The sequence below is a fragment of the Chrysemys picta genome, chromosome 2 (genome assembly GCF_011386835.1).
Source record: "Chrysemys picta bellii isolate R12L10 chromosome 2, ASM1138683v2, whole genome shotgun sequence".
NCBI lineage: Eukaryota > Metazoa > Chordata > Testudines > Emydidae > Chrysemys > Chrysemys picta.
In genome coordinates this window covers 250,866,590-250,882,691 of record NC_088792.1, presented here as the reverse complement: position 1 = coordinate 250,882,691, position 16,102 = coordinate 250,866,590, and the positions used below count along the sequence as shown (strand labels likewise).

At 40.9% G+C, this 16,102-nt stretch overlaps 1 protein-coding gene across 4 annotated transcripts in view; it reads right to left on the bottom strand.

Annotated features, from left to right (window-relative positions):
- Positions 1-518: 518 nt before the first annotated feature.
- POP1 (POP1 homolog, ribonuclease P/MRP subunit) overlaps positions 519-16,102 on the bottom strand; it is a 45,187-nt gene continuing 29,603 nt past the window's right edge. For all 4 annotated transcript variants that reach the window (XM_065582167.1, XM_042845077.2, XM_065582165.1 and 1 more), the window contains 5 exons: positions 11,854-11,969; positions 9,803-9,994; positions 8,679-8,833; positions 2,764-3,060; positions 519-1,918 (listed from right to left, as the gene is read on the bottom strand). In XM_065582167.1, coding sequence (XP_065438239.1) covers positions 1,264-1,918; positions 2,764-3,060; positions 8,679-8,833; positions 9,803-9,994; positions 11,854-11,969 — 1,415 coding nt within the window. In that variant the 3' untranslated portion in view covers positions 519-1,263. The remainder of the gene's footprint in view (positions 1,919-2,763; positions 3,061-8,678; positions 8,834-9,802; positions 9,995-11,853; positions 11,970-16,102) is intronic.

The window sequence follows — 16,102 nt, the reverse complement described above, 5'->3', positions numbered from 1 at the left end:
TTTGTTAATTCACTTTCTCCACACCATTCATGATTTTATAGACCTCTATCATACTCCCCTTGTCATCTCTTTTCTAAGATAAACAGTTCGTCTTTTTAATCTCTCCTCATATGAAAGCTGTTCCATACCCCTAATCATTGTTGCTGCCTATCTCTGTACTTTTTCTAATTCTAATAACTTTTTTTTTTTTTTTAGATGGGGTGACTAGAACTGCATGCAGTATTCAAGGTGTGGGCATACCATGGATTTATATAGTGGCATATTTTCTGTCTTATCTATTCCTGTCCTAATGGTTCCTAACACTGTTAGCTGTTTTGACCGACACTGCACATTGGACAAGTGTTTTCAAACAACTATCCACCATGTCAACATCTCTTTCTTGAGCGGTAACCACTAATTTGCATTACTTCACACTAAGTGTAGGATCCTAAGTATCTCATTTAAAGCATTTCAGTGCACCTTTAAATAACATGGTGGAGATTCCAAAGAGTTCTCTTCACACGGTAGGCCAAACCCACTTTTCTTGATAATGAAAAATTTTTTATTCTGAAAAGAAAATGCCTTTTTAATAAGTTCACACTGCCCAGAAAGAAAAAAGTTATCGCTTTGGATGATACAGGTTCCAACACATGCTGCAGTCAGTGTTTCACAGCCTTTAATGTAGAAAGTTATTATTTATGTTCCATTTAAGCACTGAATTGTTTCAATGAAAACAAGTCATGTACACTGTCTAGGCTAGAAGTGGTTACAGAACTTTACTCTGCAGCAGCCAGACCTGTTCAGCTGCAAGACTGAGTGGGCCCTGAAAAACTGATTGCTATATACACAGGCCCAGATGGCATGCATTTACCAGAAGCATGAACTGTAATCAGAGTCCAGCAGCCATATGACCAGAAGTCTTTTGAAGTGGAAACACTGTAAAAGTGAAAAAGATCTTGGATATCGTTGGCTTCAACTACATTGGAACAACAACAAAAAAATAGTATGCCCATTAGAAAAACAATATCAGCATAAAGAAAGTGTTTCTGGATGCAAAAGCCAACGTATGTTTTAAAACAGAAACGGATATAGACATTCAGAATAAAACAAAACATTTGAGCTATACAAACATTATAAATGATCAACAGCTTAGTTCATTAACAGATTAGTTTGATGGAAAATAAACTGCCCATTGCCGACATGGGGGACACAAGCATTTCTTGAGATTCGAAGGAATAATTTCTTTGGTAATATCTGTACATTATTTCATTACAAATATGATGCTTATACCTCAATATTAAGTCTAGCAAATCTGTACTGCAGAGATGCTGGAGTTCTTAACAAAACAAGCCCTTTTTTATCGGTTGGTTGACTGGATAACATATGTAGTAATCCTGTCAAATTAACAAATCCCAGTGCTTCTCCACAGCCAGCAGCTAATGAAAAATCCCCTTGAGTGACAAACCCTAAAAGAATTCTAGAGCAATGTGAAGTAACATCTGGTAGAGGGTCAGGCCATAAGCCAAGTATTAGTTCTTTAGGCTCCTCAACTGCCTTTGCCTCCAGGGCATCAGAAGCACCACTTTCTAGAGCATTCCCATTGTTCTTTTTCTTTTTTCTCTCTTTTAGTTTCAGTATCTTGTGTTTGAATATGTCGCTGTGTTTGGGCTCTTGAGGACCACAGAAGAGCTGGTCTTTGTTAAGCTGAAGAAAATCCTCCTGTGTTGGAATGCATATCATGGCATGTAATTCAGGGCTACCCTTTCTTAGCAGAGACAAGCTGACCCACACCAGCACCCTTGGGTAGCACTTAAAGATCGATAAGAGGGCATCTTCAGTCATTTCCTTCTGTCCAAGTTTTGAAGCAGGGCGTACTCTCTGACCTTTTCCACAGGTAGGCCGGCACCTCGCTGATAACTGCTTTAATAGTTTTCTGTTCCTGTTTGAAGTTTAAAAGATGCATTGAAGTTTAAAAGATGCTCAACAAAGTACAATAAAAATTCAGAAGTGTCATTGTGTCATTGTAAATTAATGATTAAAAAAAAAAACCACCTTGGACAGCCTTTGTAAAGCTCTCAAAATTAAAAAAACAAAAACCCACTACAAACACAAACATAAGTATAGAACTGTTCACTGAAAAGGGCACAATCCACTTAAAAATCAGTTACATTATCAGCACTTTTGGCTTCAAATTTGTGCCACTCCAAAGCCAGTACCAACCCAAACTGCTTACTAAAAGAGGCTCCCCACTGCAGTCAGTCACTCTCCATTGAGGAAGGGTAGGAGAATGGCTTACTTCCTATCACAGCAGGTTCTTCCCCCCCCCCCCCGAGGGCTTTTTATCTCATCCGCCCACCTGGTCAGAATTCACTTCCCATCCCCTCCGGGAGCCGGGGGACACAATTAGGGCTGGTCCCCACTTAGTCCGGACTTCGGACTAAGGTACGCAAATTCAGCTACGTTAATAACGTAGCTGAATTCGAAGTACCTTAGTCCGGACTTACCGCGGTCCAGACGCGGCCGGAAGTCTCCCCCCGTCGACGCCGCGTACTCCTCTCGGCGAGCTGGAGTACCGGCGCCGACTGTGAGCACTTCCGGGATCGATCCGGGATCGATTTATCGCGTCTTAACCAGACGCGATAAACCGATCCCAGAACATCGATGGCGTGCCTCCGGACCAGCCGGTAAGTGAAGACTAGGCCTTAGACTCATGGCTTGCCAGTAAGTCATCCCCTCTTAACAAGCATGCAGGACAGTACTTACTGGTAAGTCACTCCTACATACCTGAGAACAAAGAAGCCACTACTTGTTGCAGCTCCATCTTCTTTGCATAAATTTTGAATCTTTGCCATTTCTTCCATCATGTCACCCTGAGAATCCTCTATAATCAGTCCAGGTTTGGGCTCACAAGGAACCTGTCTTTCAGTTGCACTGCTCTTACTGTCTGCAGATGAAGTAACCACAGATTCTTCCTGAGCTTTGTTTCTTACTTCCCAGTCCCTGGTTAGTTGCCCCCATGGGCAGCGGAAAGGTGCCAGGGTGCCAAGTTTGACATAGTTTGCCCTTTTTGCAGGTGGGCGTCTAAAAGAAAGAAGGAAACAGAAAAAATGTCCCATAACTTGGAAGCAATGAAACAAATGTTTATTACAGTGTACCTCAAGAATAAAGAAAAATTATGATGCCGAAATACTGGATAAAGGAGACTAATCTATTCAGCAACTTGCAAATCATTAGAAAAAAGTAAGTGACAGGGCCCAGTTTACCAAATAACTAATAACCGAGCATCTTTTTTCCTTGTATTTTAACTTAAAAAAAAAAAAAAAAAAAAAGATGGGCAGTTAACTCTTTAATCTTGTTAAGTAGGAATTCTGAATCTCTGGAAATTTGAGTTCCATACAAAAGTGCCATGTATCTGTACTTCTGGAGCGCAAGGATTCTGCATTGCAAGAGGTCTACTTTGTTGGCACCAGGATGGATAAAAATCAATGATTAAAAATAAATAAATAAATAGATCGTATTTTTTTGGATAAAATGCTTTTTGAGGAAAAAAATCTATCGAAAGATCGTTTTAATTAAGATACCTTTGAGCTATAATGTATCTCGTCATGGAATAGGGATTATAAATTCTAATCATGAGACAAATGAGACAAATTCATGTAATGTTTAAGAAAAGTGGGTAAATGAGTTCCAATAGTTTAGGGACCCAATCTTATGGGGTTCCAGCAGCTTCTGTATAGACTTAGGTTAATCTTTCTATCTACTCAATGGGACTCAATGCTCAGTCTAGAAGATACCATCAGAGATGCTTAGTTTTTCAGTTCTCAAACTGTGGATTTGTGTCTCCAGAGATAACATGCTTGTTAACAGCAAAAATGTTTTAAATAAATAAATATATAGAGGTGAGAAATAACAGATCTCAACCCTATTGTCCCTCTGCAAATTTGTGTACACAAAGTCAATCCCTTACCTCTCTCTAAAAGTGCAAAGTTTCAAAAAGTTTAATGAACAGAAGATTGTTGGGGGTGGAATAGATCTGGACAAGAAGAAGTCTGGAGATGAATGTGGGAAGGGAGGGACAGGCAGTAGAAACAAAAGTGAAACTGTTTGTGCAGCATATTCCAGAAGTCTTGAGGTCTTTCTGAGTGTAGCCTTCTTTGATTTGAGATCTACCATACCATTCTCTCACTAGAAGGGAAAACCTATAATGGCAGCAGGCCATAAAAGAGACCCAGTTTGGGAATATTTTAATGAAGTTCCTCTACCTGTGGGTAAGACAGGCATGCATGCAAAATGCAAACAGTGCAACAAAGATAGGGTTACCATATTTCAGCAAGCAAAAGAGAGGACGGGAGGAGCCCCGCCCTAGCCCCGCCCCCCTCAGAACTCCCAACCCTCCCCCGCTCCTTGTCCCCTGACTGCCCCCTCCTGTGACCCCTGCCCCTAACTGCCCCCCAGGACTCCACCCCCTACCTAAGCCTCCCTGCCTCTTGTTCCCTGACTGCCCCCTCCTGAGACCCTCCCCCCATCCTAACTGGCCCCCTAGGATCTTACCCCCTACCTGTACCCTGACTGCCTCAACCCTTATCCACACCCCCACCCCCAGATAGACTCCTGGGACTCCCATGCCCCATCCAACCACTCCCCTCCTCCTGACAGCCCCCCCCAGAACTCCCAACCCATCTAAACCCCTCTGCTCCCTGTCCCAACTGCTCCGATCCCTCTCCCCACTCCTGCCCTGACAGCCCCACCCCCAGAACTCCCAACCCCGCCCCCTCGCTCCTTGTCTCCTGACTACCCCCTCCTGGGAGCCCTGCTCCTAACTGCCCTCCAGAACCCCACCCCCTACCTAAGCTTCCCTGTTCCTTGTCCCCTAACTGCCCCCTCTTAAGACCCCCCCACCCTAACTGCCCCCCAGGACCCTACCCCCTACCTGTACCCTGACTGCCCAAAACCTTATCCACACCCCCAGGCAGACCCCCCCGAACTCCCGACCCCCTCCCCATTGCTTGACTGCCCCCTCCAAAACCTCCCTGCCCCTTCTCCGACCCCCTGACCCCCTTGTTGTTGGCCTTCGCCTAATGTCTGAACTTGCTCAGGAACGGCCTGAGCCGTTTGTCCCGGCACGCTCGTCCCGGCACGCTGGGCAGCAGTGAAGGAGGAGTGGGGGAGGAGCTCCAGACTGCCGGAGGCGATCTGCGAATGTAGGGAGGGAGTGATCTCTGCTGCAGGGGAAGCAGAGGAGGGGCTCTCTCTGGCTGTCGGAGCCCCATGTAAGTGGCACCATCCGGCCGGCTGCCCTGTTAGCTGCGCGCGCTCTGCATGGGGGAGGGGGGGGGAAGAAGGGGGAGGGAAGTCCGGACATTTACAAATTCCCCCCCGGACGCTATTTTTAGCTCAAAAAGCCGGACATGTCCGGGGGAATCCGGACAAATGGTAACCCTAAACAAAGAAATACAAGGCCTGGTTGCCTGAATGAAACAACATCATGAGAAGTGTTCCTTCTCAGGAGGAAGCTGCATTGAAGATGATGAAAGGAACAGGTCTGAACATGCAGGATCTTCAGGTTGGTAAACTTTTTTATTTCATACTTCTTTCTTAAGGACTGCTGGTTGTCCTGTTGGACTATTCCTGAATTCTCATGTTTGAGCAAAAAAATAGAGTTGTTACTCTATGGTACTATCATTTTAGATGCAGTTGTGATAAAAATTAAATAGCTGAAATAGGCAGGTCTTCCTTTTACAATTTGACCTTTAAAGTAGTACGGAGTGTCAGTGAATGCAATGAGTAATACTAAATGAGTAGTATGGTAATAAGAAGTCAATGCAGTTATTTATTTTGTTTAGGAGACTCCATCCTCAACATACAAGATTCTGAAGACTATCCACCTTCAAGATCACCATCGTTTTCTATAGTTTGAGTTATCTGCCAATGATAGTGTTTCAGTCACATCATGTATGTCACATAGCCACCAGTAGCAAAAAGAAAGAAAAAAATCTCCATTATCCAGAAACAACCACAGGTAAGTTTGTGATAAAAATCAGATTACAAAAAGAGGTAATTGATGAAAAAATGCCCGATTTGTTTATGCAACAAACTCTCCTTTCTGTACGATTGAAAACCCATCCTTAATTAACATGGTTCAGTCATTAAGACCAGGATACCGTCCACCCAGCAGAGCTGATGTCGCAGGCAAATTGCTGGATAAAGTGTATGAAAGAAAATGAGCAGTGTGCAAAAGAACTAGAGAGTGAAATTGTTAACCTGAGTCTTGATGGGTTGAGCAATGTCCACAATGATCCTGTTGTATGTGCTTGTGTGACAACAGAAGGGAATGTCTTTCTCATAGAAACAATTGATACATCAGGAAATGCACACACAGCAGAATACTTACAAGAAGTAGCAGTAAAAACTATAACAAACTGAAAAAAAATTCAAATGTCTAGTACGTAGCTTGGTCACAGACAATGCTGCAAATGTATCCATGATGAGAAGAAATTTAGACGAGAGTCCCAAGCTAATAACACACAGTTGCAGTTCTCATTTGATGCACCTCCTAGCCAAAGACTTCAGTGTTCCAGAAATAAAGCCTAATGTTGAAATTGCAAAATACTTCCGTAACAACCACTTTGCAGCAGCTGCTCTGAAAAAAGTGGGAGGAACCAAGCTAAATCTCCCACAAGACATGCAATGGAACTCAGAAGTGGGATGTTTTGAGCACTATATCAAGAACTGGCCTAATCTGATGACAGTTTATCAAGAAAATAGTGACAAAAATAGATGGCACTGTCACAGCCAAAGTTCTCAACATTGGGCTTAAGAGAAATGTTGAATACATGCCGAGTACCCTGAAGCCTATTTCTGTAACCTTGAACAAAATGCAGGGAAATAGCTGTTTTATTGCTGACACTGTTGAATTTGGAAGGCACTGAGTGAGATCTTAAAAAGAGAAATATGCAGTGATAGAGTTAAATTACAAGCATTAAAAAAACCAAATGGGACAAGCACTATCTCCAGTTCATTTTCTTGCAAATATTTTCATAACTCGGTACCAGGGTCAAACCTTAATTGCTGAAGAAGAGGAATTAGCTATGACATGACATGGTCTATGACATGGACATTCAGCAATCATCCCTCCATAATGCCAACCATAATAAACTTCAGAGCTAAGGGTGAACCATTCAAGAAATATGTGTTTGCTGATGATGTTTCAAAGAAAGTCACACCAATGAACTGGGGGGAAGTCACTTAAGCACATGGATTTAGAGACTGTTGAAGTGATAATCTCACTTTTAACAGCAGTAGCTTCTTCTGCCAGTGTAAGAAAGAATATTTTCTTTGGACTAATTCATTCCAAATTGAGAAATCATTTGGGACCTGAAAAAGCAGGAAAGCTTGTTTTTCTTTTCCAGATTATGAACAAACAGGAAAATGAAGGTGAAGACGACTGAGTTAACTGCAGAAGCCAATATTTTAAGTTTCTCATGTTGACCTGGCTAACATAAAAGTCTATTTAATGTATGGGTTTTTTTAAAAAAATATTTCATTTTAACAAAAACAAACCTGTTTTAAAAAAAATTGAATGTTTAACTAAATTCAAAAATTCATATGCTTGTTTTGTTAAAATATTATATGTTTGCTGTTAAAGAAAAAAAATCCAGAATACAGTAGTAGTTTTACTTAAATAAAACAATTTAAATGCCTATCTGGTGATGTTCTCCTCCTAATATAGCATGGCAAGAAAATCCTCCAAATATTAATGATTAACCTGTTGAATTGGAGATAGTTCACCTCCCAATGACTTCATAAATATCTGCTTCAGTTATCTTTGGTAAATGAAATAACCAAACAATCATTCATTCTCTGATAGAGCTGTAAACCTAATCTGAAAAGTTTTCAAAATAAATCTCAGTTTAAAAATGTATAGTGTGTACCTTCTAAAAATGAAACCTACATCCATCTCTGAGCAGTGAAGACTATGTGTTAAGGTTATAACAACCAAGAAGAATGCACTTTTATGTAGAAATCCATGATTAAATCAAGTCTTCCTACCTAGTGATTTAAATCAATTTGATTTAAATCAAATCCACCCTGGTTGGCGCTGTTGTGCCTGATATTACTCAGTCTTTTCCCTAGCCTCTCATCCTCGGCAGCAGGGAAAACATCTGACAATTATTTGCCCAGAAAGAACTTCTGCTTGTCCCACATTCCGAAGCAAAGAATTAGAATATAAGCATTCATTTACTTGGGAAAATAAATATACTCAAGTGCTTTAATGGACTTAATTGTTGTGCTCTCTATAGTTTCTTGCATCCTATTTAATAGATGATACCAAAATGTCTTGTCACCAATTTTATCCTTCTCCATTTGGCGGACACTGGTTTTCCCCTACAAGTTGCTAATGGAACTTGAAATGTAGGGCTTTCTTTACTTTGATGTATTATGCACAATTATATTACAGCTTTTTTCTGAACAGAACTCTGGGAATAGGGTTTAGTTAATTTATGCACCCTATTCAGGGGAGAGCACTTAGTCTACATAACATGGATTTTTGTTTCTTATTATAGTGGGGATTTAAAACACTCATAAAACTCTACCACAAATCACAAGTCTAGAAACTGAACTGAGCAACAGATAATTTTAAGGCATATCAAGTTTCGATTAAAGTGGCAATCAATCAATCTTGGAGAAATTAACTTCACCTCTTGAATTTTTCAAGAAGAACATTTTCTAGTTCTTTGGCAAACTGGATTCCAGCAGGACAGTCTGGGAAGTCATTTGGAATGTGAGGTGTTCTTTTATATTCGGAATGTTTCATACCCTCTTGCAAGCCGCCTACTCGTGCACCTCGATATACCTGTAAGGTAATAACATTAGTATTTTTCTAATGTTCCTAACTGAAGTATCTTGGAGAACCCTTAGGCGATACTGTCAGAGTACTGAGCTTCTATCACCTTAGTTTTGAAGATGTGATTGAAGTATGGCTATCACATCTAAAGATTCATTTGAATGAAATGCTAGTTATGCTTTATTAGTTTAATTCTCAAAATTTAATTCCCATCAACAAATCTAGAGAATGATTTCAAAAATTCTTACTACAAGTATTGGCACAAGTGTTATAATATCTCAGCTGTTGTACCTTTTATTATACAACAGATCACCACAATTGTTCCGTCCATAAGCACAGAACAATATAGCGAACTGCAGACAAGCATAATAAACCATCCTCTTTAAATTATAAGAGCAGAATGTTCCAAACAGCAAGGTAAGAGCATTCAGCATAATTTAAACTTTGCTTTCCTGTTTCAGGTCCCATGAAATCAGAGATTGCCAACCTGTGTTCAGCAAGACCCCTCAGCAGGCAGCATGCTGGTGAGGTCAACCTAGGGCTAGGCTATATGGATGGCAGTAAGTGCCAAATAAGAACCTTTGCAAACTCTCAGAATACACCTTTTTCCTTAAAATTTTGTATTTATTTTATCTTTTAAAGAAATATACCCTTAGAAACATGAAAGCTGAAAAACTATAAAGCAGCACTGGCCTGCTCACTCTGCCCCCATATAAAGCTTCATTTCATGCTCCGTCAAATGTCCATTATTAGTGCAATAACTGAAGTGGACACAATGGTAGGTTGTTTTAAATATTTTTAAACACACACCAAGTCACTTTCATGACAATATTCATCTGCCCTCTTTAAACTGAAATTTTGACCCAGTAGTTGTAAGTGGGTTGCATAAGGACAAGTTTTCTCCAATATGTATGTATCAGAGTAAATGAATTTATAACCTCTCATATTTGCCTGCAATTTGTAATGAAAGCCACTTACGAAAGGAATCCAGAAAGCCATGCCCCAGCCCTTTGGGAGATAGATATCCCAGCCACTTCCCCATCCTGGTCGATCTTCACCAGCCACTTTCCCTGGCTGCTGAACCAAGAGTATAGGAATCTTGGATTCACAAGGACCCAAGTCAAGCTGTGAGCCAGGTACCAATAGTTCACCTCTCATATGGTTTAAATCCTGAGATGGGATAAAAGCAGTTGGAAAAATGCTCAATAATTGAATAATCATTTTTCTTTTTTCTACAAGTTATTACAGTTACACACACACACACACAAAGTGATTTCCTTGTAATAGGCAGTGAAAGTAGGTAATCTGAATTCTGCACAGGTTATTCATGCTATTATATTGCAGAGCAGGTACTGAAGCCGAAGGTAACAAAATAGAAACGCCGACTTCTGAAGAAACCCCATTAGTAAACAAATTGTGAAAATCTGACTACCAGACAGCTTGTATGAGGGAGAGAAATACTGTACCATAATTTAATATTTAAGGGCTTTTCCCATGTGTTTAAATTTTTGCAGTGTAACAGACTAGCTGTTTTCAGACAATTTCTCACTCACTACACCGAGCAACAGCTGAGTTCTATCATTTTTAGGATTCAATAGCTACAAGAAAAAGGAATCTTTGGTTCCGAGCATTGCTTTATAACCAATTTCACAACCAGTGGCATAAATGTAAATCAAAATGGCACCCAAGAATTCTCAATCATCTCTTGCTAGAACCCCTTGTTTCCAAAGGTCAAGGAATGAAAGGAATACTTAAGCCATTTTCAAAAACATGTAAGGCTACAATCTGTTGACATTTCCTTTCTGCTTTAATAGCTCTACAGAGTAGTTAGCACTCGCGTTCATGGCAGCATGCAGAATGTCACCAGGTTCATAATGGTTATCATTCTGTTTTGCCTATATGCAGTTATTTCTATTTGGCTACACAGGTCATGCTTTAGAAGAGCTTTGATTATTTACACAAAGGTAATCATCTGAAGGAATATGATGCCAATTCACACAGAAATTAGTCACAAATATTTTTACATTTCAAAAAGAGGAGGAGTCCAGAAGTTGCAGCCCAGAGGGAGTGGGAGCTAATGTAACTTTAAGCCACCTTTTTGCCCTCCAGATCCTGGGCTGTTCTACAGCCCCTGGAGTGAGAGCCTAAGGGTACGTCTATACTTACTTCCTGGTCTGGATGTAAGCGATCGATCTTCTGGGATCGATCCCGGAAGTGCTTGCCGTCGACGCCGGTACTCCAGCTCTGTGAGAGGAGAACGCGGCATCGACGGGGGAGCCTGCGTGCAGCGTCTGGACCCGCGGTAAGTTCGGACTAAGGTACTTCGAATTCAGCTACGTTGCGTACCTTAGTCCGAAGTGGGGGGTTAGTGTGGACCAGGCCTAAATTATAGCAGCTTATCCCCAGCTGTCTGCAGATTACAGCACTGCCCAGAATCTCCACAGCACTGGCGCTATCAATATCACCAAAGCTTGTTCCCTCCGTATTTTGAGGAGTACCTTGTGAATGAGCAAAATGGGTGGAAATGTGTAAAGGAGATGGTCAACCCTGCTTCAGACATGACCCTCCAGTCTCCAGAACGCCCCTACACCAGGGTGAGAGAGGCAAAGCCTTGGAAGGCAGCCTTAGAGCTATCTTGCTTAGTTCCTGCACCCTGGGAATCCTCGCCCAACCAGATCTGAGGCTTTTAGAGCCTCTGACCCTTGTACCTGGTGTAAAGGCACCAGAACAAGAGTAAGATATTGAATTATTTTATCCTAATCACAAGCCAGCAAAACTATATTTCAAAGCATAAATTAAGTAATGAAAATGCATTACTGTAATGGTTGTGCAAGAGAACTGCATACAATGACTCCAGGGAACTGGAGAACAGACTCTTCATCTCAGTAACATAACACTCTTAAATTAGAAAGTTATTGCATTGTGAATTGCAGGAGGGTTGATTTTTAAACATCACTATACGGATTATAGGGGAGGGCAGTAAGATGTTAACCCACAGTTTCTTTAGAGTAATCCATGCTGTTAGTTACCTGCTCTGAGATTTTATTTTCAGTAACGTTCTTACAGATAGTCTGGTCCCAGATAAAGCTGTGAGCACATTCCAAAGGCACACCTTCCAGAAGCAGCTGCCTAACTTTCTCATTATCTGTAAGAGAGAGAACCTTCATACAAAACCTACATTTCTCGGCTTAAGCTAAATAAAGGGAATAGACAATTAATATGAGCAAAATAAGTGGACAGACTATAGCTATGGAAACAGACATATTAAAGCCTTTGATTTTTCATATTAAGGCTTCCAAAAGAACTCAGGTACCTTTTACTTTGTGCCAACAGCATCCACATGGGGCAGTTACAGTGCAGCACTTTGGGGTGTGTATTTCACAGTCCCGCAGTCTGAACTGTGGGGCCATGTAGACAAGTCCTAAGGCTCCTTTAACTCTGAATGCATCCACACAGAGGTTTAATGCGGTTTAACTAATCCGCTTTTCATTTGAATTAACTACAGGTGTGAATGTACTTTCATCCCTTTGTAAACAAACCCTTAAGTATTTTAGCTATATTATCGATTTAAAAATCTGTTTGTAGTTTGTCTGAAAAACCATTTTAGAGGATTGAACAAGCGGTCTCATCAAAAGCAGTTTCATAGCATGAATTAGTAAGTATATGTTGCTAAATTTGGCAAAAATCAATCCTACAGATCTGTAGTATATAACCTGTAGCTCTTTATAATTGGTTTGTGGAATCATCCATTAAGTGAAAAAGGCTGAAATTTACTGGGTTTGGGAAGTCGGCAGAAGCAATGTTACCATGAAGCCTACAAGCTGCTACACATCCCATGCCAACAAACTTGTATGATAACTGGGGATGGTCTTGATAATATTTTAATAACGCATTTTCAAGTTATCAGTACCAAATCTACCACCACCTGGCCACTTACTTTGTTGTTCCCATGCACCCCTCAGTCTCTCTTTTTAGAGCTCGTAGGTGCAGGGACCATGCCTTTTCCAGGTTTGTAGTGTCTAGATAGTTGTGGGTGCCACCAGAACCAAACATAATATTTTTAGCTCTGCCATGGACTTACTGTGACACCTTGGGCAACTCACTCAACTTTTTTATGTTTCAGTTACTCCCATCTGCAAAATGGGGATAACTATGTTTATGCACCTTTCTAAATCACCAGAGGAAAAGCAATGTACAAGTGCTATTATTAAATAAATACGTAATACATTGCAACCTGTGCACAGTATTATCCTACCAAAACAAGATGGTCTCAATACAGCGAGGCTATCAATTGTTCTCTGACAAACAAAGCAGACCACTGCTCTAGGTTTTCTATCTACGGCACCACATCTTAAGATGAAGATCAGTTAAAGGAGCATTCAACATGAACCTTTTTAAATTGCTTAGTTTACAAAATTCTGATAGAATACACTCAATTTTTGAAGAAATCCTTCAAATGTTAATGATTTCCTGCTATTCATATTTATAAGTGTCTTTTCAGTAAAGGAGAAACTGACTATTTAGAGGAAAACTGTAGCACAGCCTATATACAAAACGCTGTCAAGTAAAGGTTTTTTAATTGCGTGCATTTTTCAGCTATAGTCATTTTAAGATGCTACTTGTAACCACAGGAGTTAAAAAAAATTCTCAGACAAATGTGATTTCCCCCCCCCCCCCAAACTTGACAGTGTCCCTTGAATTCCTACAGAGCTATCAAGAGGATACCTCCAAAGCACTCCTGAAGTTACGTTTTCATATAATCACAGAAGGCAGACACAAAAAATAATGATTAGATCTTCCAGAAGTTAGGATTCCTTAAACTTGAGAGCATAAATCTAGAGGATTCTGTTCTAGATGTAAAAAGTGAATATCCACAGGGATTTGAGAAAATAATTTTAGTAACAGATTAATCTATTTCTTTCATCTGGTGATGATGCTGAAATAGGAACAGTATTCAACTATGATCACATAAGAATGACAAAGATAAGCAGCTAAATACAAGATTGAATAGATAGTTTAGCACAGTGGTTCTCAACCAGGGGTCCAGGGCTCCCTGGGGAGCCACAAGCAGGTTTCAGGGGGTCTGCCAAGCAGGACCAGTGTTAGACTCACTGGGGCCCAGGACAGAAAGCCTAAGCCCTGCCATGCAGGACTGAATCCCAGGGCCCTGAGCCCCACTGCCTGGGGCTGAAGCAGAAGCCTGAGCAATTTAGCATTGCGTGGGCTCCTGTGCCCTGCTTGCTACCCCTTAACGCCAGCCCTGGCTTTTATACGCAGAAGACAGTTGTTGTGGCACAGGTGGGCCGTGGAGTTTTTATAGTATGTTGGGGGCACCTCAGGGAAAAAAACCAGTTAAGAACCCCTGGTTTAGCATAAGTAATTAGTGCACATTCTAAGGAACCATTCAAGTGAAGTGGCCCATTAACACCCCTGTAGTCAGAGGACAAAAAGGGGGTTTAGTGAGTTACATTGTTGTAATAAGCCATAAATCTTGTCTCTCTCACCAACAGAAGTTGGTCCAATAAAAGATATTACTTCACCCATCTTGTCTCTCCAATATCCTGGAACTGACAAGGCTATAACAGCATACAAGGATAAGCAGACTGTCTCCCTCCATATCCAGTCTCTCTATAATCTGCTTCTCTCTATATTATCCAAATGTATCCTAGTTAACCCCTTTGCTCCATTACTGTAACTTTCTTCTTTGGCCTCTCCTCTTTAATTGCTCAGTTAAATGCATGAGCGCTCAAGCAGTTACATCCATGCCCCATCCTTGAAACTCTTCACAACTTTCTATATTCTACAAGAAGTTAAAGTTTCTCATGTCATTTTCAGGGAGCTATCACTACTGCTGCCTATGTCTGTAGTGTTAATTCCCTCTACTCCCACCGTACATGCCTTCCAATCTTCTCCTCACTGACCCATACTGCTTTCTGCTCCTGGCTTTGCGCAGACTCTCTCATTGTTCCCTATGTCTGGAAGAATCCTATTTGTCTGCCAAATATCCCAAACCTAAATCTCCTCAGCAATGACCTCTTTATAACCATCTTCTCCTGAAGGGCTCTCCCTTGCGGTTTTGTCTAGAGTCTGTAAGGTCATAAAGGAAGGTATCAGGCCCTAAACTATGTTCTTGTAAAGCACTGTGCACATTCAATTCAATGGCACTTGGGCCCCTAATTCCCATTTGGCCCTTTGGAAAAATCCCAGCTTAAGTCTTCAGCAGAGTGCGCAACACTATATAAGAGCAGAAGACACTGTCCCTGTCCCCGAAAGTCAGTAGACAAACCCTAAACGTACAGGGAGATATAGGAAAAAAATAATTTCCTTCAATATAATTAGCATTTTTACAGGTGTGTGAGTGTATTCAATTTAGTTTTATAACAAAGCTGTGGTGCTAGCCAAAGTCAGTCAAGCAAAGGAGAGAAGTGAAGGGGGAAAAGATTGGACATTTTACTAGGGGCCAACAGTTCAAAAGCCAGGTCCTTTTGTTAAAATCTATGGGCAGAATACAACACAACACATTTCAGTCAAATCAAAACCTTTATATTGGGCTCAAGTTACTGTACTTCACAGGAAGCCAAGTTTCAAGAACAATCTGGTCAACAGTTGTGTTTCTCGGGCAAGCACAGATGGTAAACCAGGAGACTTAGGGTTGGCCAGGGGAAAGGTACTACATTCTGTGGCTCTCTTCAATATCTACTACAGGGCAACAACTGCTGCTGGAAGAAAACAGAATTTTAAAAGGAAACATGGAATACATTTAATAAGGTAGAGGATAGCACTCAACAAGCCTAGACTTCCCTGAAGTCCATCCCTTTGGGGATCACTCCCTGGGTCCTCTCCTTTTATTGGAATGATGTCAGAAGTCACCTCTACAGGAAGGAAAGTATCTAAACACAGGTAGTTTTGAAAGGATCAAGTTATTCTCAATGTGTTCCCACATCCCCTACAGGGAAGAACTAGTCAAGAGCTATTCAAAACACACTTTGTTGACAAATAAATGGACAGACATGCACCATACCCACTTCATAACACAACACATTAATCCACAAATAAAGACTAAGACAAGAAACGCTACTTATTTACACTATTTACCTTGGAGAGACTGCAGTCTCTTTATGAATTCAAAGACTTGCTAAAAATGTGAATAAGATCTTAATACAAAGTTAGAGGATGAAAAACTAAAACAAACATGACTTCTGTTAGGATATCATTTCAAACACTTCCAAATATCTCCTTCATTGGGGCTGGAGTTTCCAAGAGAAGTCAAAACGCATG